At 40.1% G+C, this 6,000-nt stretch overlaps 1 protein-coding gene across 1 annotated transcript; it reads left to right on the plus strand.

Annotated features, from left to right (window-relative positions):
• Positions 1-3,824: 3,824 nt before the first annotated feature.
• Positions 3,825-5,229, plus strand: LOC143864043 (protein IRX15-LIKE-like). The gene is made up of 2 exons (XM_077374865.1): positions 3,825-4,387; positions 4,558-5,229. Exons 1-2 carry the CDS (start codon positions 4,009-4,011, stop codon positions 5,079-5,081), a joined length of 903 nt encoding a protein of 300 aa, XP_077230980.1. The 5' UTR covers positions 3,825-4,008; the 3' UTR covers positions 5,082-5,229.
• Positions 5,230-6,000: the final 771 nt, after the last annotated feature.

A 6,000-nucleotide genomic window follows, 5' to 3' on the forward strand; every position in this document is an offset into this window, starting at 1 on the left:
AATTTGGTCATTGGCGAAATTTGGAATTTCAGCGAATTTCGGTTTCGGTCCCCACCGAAATCTGAAATTGTCGAAATTTAAAACCATGGTTTCCAAACGTGCCTCGAGGGTGTCAATCCCTTATTTTAAGATCCCTCAACAACCTTTTTTTTTTTTTTTCTTTTTTTCTTTTTCTTCGTTGACAGTGACATTCACGCTACCAATTCCCACGCGTAAAACAAGTTTTTAGTGAAAAACTCTACAAGCTCATTTTATTCTCAAGCTATGTTTCTTTGGATGTAATTCTTTTACACCCATTTTTTACGTTGAAAGATAGGTGTATAAGTACAAATCGTAACATGGGCATAAAACAAAGTTTACTCTCTTTTAAAGTTTAAATTAGGTATAAAATTTGTGAACGGAATTTTAAAATGATCATCATTGGGCCACAAGTATTTCATATAGATATGAAAAACGTCTCATCCAAGGTTATGCCAACAAAGGCTATTTCTGTATTGCTTAATCATAAGGAGGATGGGATGTCCGTTCGACATGGGACTAGAACATGTAGGTGCCGTTTGGATACGCGAATTTAGAATCTTGGATGTCCTCCAAATCGTAGTTGGGAGACGAGAGAAGAAGGGGACCAGCCATCATTTTCTGTTTTCTCGCCCTTCCTTCCGTCAGCAAGAGAGTACGGGATCATCCATCTTTCTAGGTTTAGAAATCTAAGGACGTGGGAGAGATTTCTAAAACTTGGATTTCTTACATAAAATCCAAGATTCTAAAGAGAAGTGAAGTAGCCGGTCTCCTCCTTCTCTCGTCTCCCAACTACTATTTCGAGGAAATCCAAAATTCTAAAATTCGCGCGTCCAAATGGCACCGTAGTGTTTTTCGTGATAATACCCGAGATCAATGGTCACAATTACACATTTTCTACTTGGGACCCAAATAGTTAGGATCCAATGACTGATTTTACCTGTTGTATTAAATTTAAACCTTTCCTACTAGCTTGTTACAACTTACTACCTAAGGGGTGGTTTGGATATGGAAATTTTTTGGGGGATTTTTTCCCCATGGAAATGAGTTTTCAAGTATTTGGTAGACTTATTTTCAAAGGAATATTTTTCCTAAAATCAAAATCTTTTCCTTATTTTTCAAGGAAAACTACAAACCTACTTGACCCCTAGAATTGTATTAAAGAACATTGCATTTTATAATTTTTTCCATAGAACCAAACACCCCTCCCCAACCTTCAGCAGTCATTCCCTTCTTTTTAATTTTGGACAGTGACACTCAGGCTACCAATTCTTATATGTAAAACGAGTCTTAAGGGGGAAACTACGGAACCTGTTTAAATAAAAATACTAGAAGACTCCTTGTTAGGCTCTTTCCTAAGAAACACTTTCTGGGTAAATTGTGCCAGATCTTCATGATCGGACCGTTGATCCGACCACCCGATTACAATTCCGGCAAAATTCTGTCGAGAAAAATCTTCATCGGATGATCCATAGGCCTTAATCCTTCTAGCCTCTGCCAACTTTCCTCCGAGAAAATCAAAACCATTGATTTTTCACATCATTTTTTATCTTAAAAATGGAACGTCCGATATTCATGGGACCCAAAATCATGGCGGCCATCAACGGTCTCCATTTCACATTGTAGAATTGATTGTCACCATTGATCCCCTCGGTACTGTCTGCCTAGCCCTTGTACTATTTTTTGTAAGGTTGCTCCGACATCTCAGTTGAAAAAGAGAAAAAAAGGCAAATGATAAATTCGCCCCCTTTTCTTTCCGAGGCCACGAATCATAATTACACGTAATTTGTTAGGGAATTTGGCCAAAGGCATTTTGCGGCTGACTGTTGCATGTTGCAGGATAGAACAACCACCTTACATGAATTAAATGAATGAGAAATTATATGGTGGACGATCGTGGCGCATGATTGTTCATAGGGCTGCAACTCGGGTCGGGTTTTTTTTCGGAAAACCCACGATTCCCAAACCCGGCCCTACCCATGATAAATCTCGGGCCGGTTCGGGTCGGGTCGGGTTTTTTCACGTTGACGCAAATTTTTAAGAAAAATTCTTGTTTGGCAAGGCAACTCAACTCATAGAAGCAGAAATTACACTCACATTACACTTGAATCAAACAATGATGTAATTACACTCACATCACACTTGAATCAACCAATGCTGTAATCAAACAATGTTGTAATTACAATCAAACAATGCTGAATCAAACACTTGAATCAACTCAACTCATAGAAGCAGAAATTACACTCACATACAGTAACAGTGGGTGCGTGGGTTTTCACTTTTAACTTTGGGATGATTACATTTACACCCCCTCTAGTTTCTGACACATCCACTTCCACCCCTATAGTTTAAAACGTGACAAATACACCCCTGTAGTTTCAATTTGTTTAAGGTTTGCCCCTTCAGCTGAAGGTTCGTCCATAGATTGAAGGGTTAGGATGATCCGATGGAGCTGATTTTTTGGGCACACCATATCTATGTCAGGACCCATCAAATGAACGCTTTGGATCATCCAAATAATGTGGGCCCTTACCCGAATCCAAACACTACCAAAAAATCATCCAAATAATGTGGGCCCACATTATTTGGATGATCCAAAGCGTTCATTTGATGGGTCCTGACATAATTAGGGTGTGCCAAAAAATCAGCTCCATCGGATCATCCTAACCCTTCAATCTATGGACGAACCTTCAGCTGAGGGGGCCTACCTTAAACAAATTGAAACTACAAGGGTGTATTTGTCACGTTTTAAACTATAGGGGTGGAAGTGGATGTGTCAGAAACTAGAGGGGGTGTAAATGTAATTATCCCTTTAACTTTTAACTAACAATAGAAAAAAATGTACATACTATAACTTATGTAACTCGGGTCGGGTCGGGCCCCTTCAAACCCGACTCGACCCGAGATTCATGCGGGCTTTTGAATGCTGAACCCGGCTCGATCCGAAACCCATGAAACCTGAACCCGATCCAGGCTATTTTCGGGTCGGGTCGATGCGGGTCGGGTTTTACCCGGCTCGAGTTGCAGCCCTACACATGAACATACAGCCCAAAATATACAGTGGTGCCCATCGTTTGGGTGATCCAAACAATTCATTTGTAGGACCCTTAGGTAGATAGGTGCTTAGAAAATCTTCTCCCATAGAGTGATCCTAACCCTTCAATTTGTGCAAGTTTAAAATTTGATAGCACAGTATAGAAACCTCCATGGATCAGAGGGTTAGGATAATCCTCCCGAGAAGATTTTTCGGACACACCCTGTCTACATCGTGGACCAACAAATGAATGGTATAGATGACTCAAACCAGTGTTTAAAAATGTGGATATGACGCAGAACGTGGCCAAGAAAAATCCTTGTCGACTCGGTGCGCACGCAGCCAAGAACACAGTTGATGCGGTTGACACGTTCATAACTTAGAAGAGTCAAAGGAGTTTATTGACTCTGTAGGGCAACATGTGGAACGCAGATGTGATGCAACGCGGAACACGGCCAAGGCAAAAAGGAGTTGACTCTGCCTTGTCGAGTCAAGGAGTTATTAAACACTGACCCAGACAACTTTGGACCAACGATATTTTTGGGCTGAACAATCATGCGCCACGATCGTCCATATAAATTCTCTGATCGAATAAGACAAAATCCATGCAAAATTCACCTGCGAAATGCTGTTCGGCGAAGTTCCCTGGCTAGGAAACTTCATTAGATTGGAGTGGCCCGAGGAAGAAAAGGAGGGGCTAATATATCACTTCCCAAACAAAAGAGGGTGAAGAACAGCGACCTCTTGCTTGCTTCTTGTTACTCAATCCCTCCCTTTCCTTGACCCCACACTCCTATCTCCTAACCCAATTTCACGAAGTCTCCATCTTTTTCTCACAACTAACTCATTTTACCTTGATTGAAAATTTGAAAGCTCCACTATTAACACCCTCAAAATCCAAATCCCATCACAGAAAGAAAAAGAAAGAAATCCAATTCAAAGAGACACCCATCTCAATGAAGAACAGTACTAACAGTGCAAAACTGATTCTCTTCCATCATCCCTCCTTACAAAAACAAGCAACCTCTCACCGTCTATGGCTTCTCATTTTCTTCTCCTTCTTCACATTCATCTTTTTCTTTACTCTTCTCACCATGAGAGAAACACCCATTTCATACTCCTCTTCATCTTCTTTTCCGGCGAAAAAAACTCCACTTCCGGCGGAGGCCATCACAGCCCTCCTCCACTACCACTCTTCCTCCAACGCCACCGGACGGATGTCCTCAACCCACCTCCGATCAATCTCCGACGCCCTCCGACACTCTTCCCCTTCAAACTTCCTCATATTCGGCCTCGGCTTGGAAACTCTCCTCTACAAAGCCCTCAACTATAACGGTATGTGAATCAACCAATTACTCCAAAAGCTTAAGCAGTTGGAAATGGTGTTATTTAATCTTTTATACTCTGACACTCCACCTCATGACCCCTATTTTTAGGATTGCCCACGCTCTGATATCATGTTAAGCAACCAGTTATGATGCTATTTAACATTTATATTTTTACAGGTCGAACCGTCTTTCTCGACGAGAACGAATATTTAATCTCCAAATTCGAAGAAAAACACCCAAACATAGAAGCTTATGATGTTCAATTCACCACCAAAGTGAGCCAAATGTGGGAGCTTTTGGATTCTACAAAGGAACAAGTTCATAACGAGTGCAGGCCTGTTCAAAATCTACTATTTTCGGATTGTAAGTTAGGAATTAATGATCTTCCTAATCATATTTATGAAGTGGATTGGGATGTTATTTTGGTTGATGGGCCAAGGGGTTATTCGCCGTCGTCCCCCGGCCGGATGTCTGCGATTTTCACCGCCGGCGTGTTAGGGAGAAATAAGAAGAGGAGTGGTATGACCCATGTTTTTGTGCATGATTTTTATAGGGAGGTGGAGAGGGTTTTTAGTATGGAGTTTTTGTGCCAGGAGAATATGGTTTTTTCTGACCAAATTATGGCTCATTTTGTTGTTGAAGCCATGGATGAGAATACATTTGCCTTCTGTCAGAATGGTACAGCATCAAGTTCTTCCTAGTGGTAAATAATACAGTAAAAAGATGAAATGTATGTGTTTGTAAGTTATAGGGGTTTCTGTATTTTAGAGTTTGAATTGTCCATTCTATATCTTGAACTAGTTTGAATTTTCGGCTGAAAGGAAAACAGTTCTGTTTTTAGTTGGGAAATGATATTGGAACTCCTTTCTTCATTTTACACTTTTGTAAGTAGGCCCACTTTATAGGATGATCCAAACCGTTCATTTGTTGGGCCACAACATAAATAGGCTATACGTTGTAGATCATCTCCATATGACCTTCTTAATTAACCCTCCAATCTATAGAGGATTAACATCATCCTACTGAGTGGGAAAGATTATTCATGCACCATATCACCATACAAGTAGCAGATCCGTTAGGTACAATCATTGTTCTCTTGAAGAAATCTAATGATGTTCAATCATTTTTCTAATAATTCCCAAATGGGTTCTCCACTATCTATCAAAAATTTGAGTAATTTAGTTAAATAGTGAAAGGAGTGCCACTATCAAAATAGGATCGTGAGGGCATCATCTATCTATTGTTCCTGCATCTAAGAAGAGTGTCGGTGATACGTATCTTTAGCTTTATGCAGTTCCATCATTCCTTTATCCTCTTGGGTTGCGAAAAAATCAGTTAAAATTCTTAGTGTCGGTGGAAGGATCAATGCATCTGAAAAACGCATTAAAGATTTGTGGAAGATATCTTCCTCTTTTGTTTTCATTTGAGAAATTCACGCAAGGAAATAAGGAAAAAGAATAGGAATACAATAGAAGACCCACCACCTTCTTCGAACTCCCTCACCTTTCTCTTCTTTTCTTGTCTTTACTTGAGTTTGTTTTGTCTTTATTGTAGACTTTATTCTGAAGAAAATATAGAAGAGGACGATTTTACAAAAGACTTTTGACAAGGATTTAGAGG

Source organism: Tasmannia lanceolata, unplaced genomic scaffold, assembly GCF_043159265.1.
Source record: "Tasmannia lanceolata isolate RefF3 unplaced genomic scaffold, GAP_Taslan_0.1 ptg000003l, whole genome shotgun sequence".
Taxonomy (NCBI): domain Eukaryota; kingdom Viridiplantae; phylum Streptophyta; class Magnoliopsida; order Canellales; family Winteraceae; genus Tasmannia; species Tasmannia lanceolata.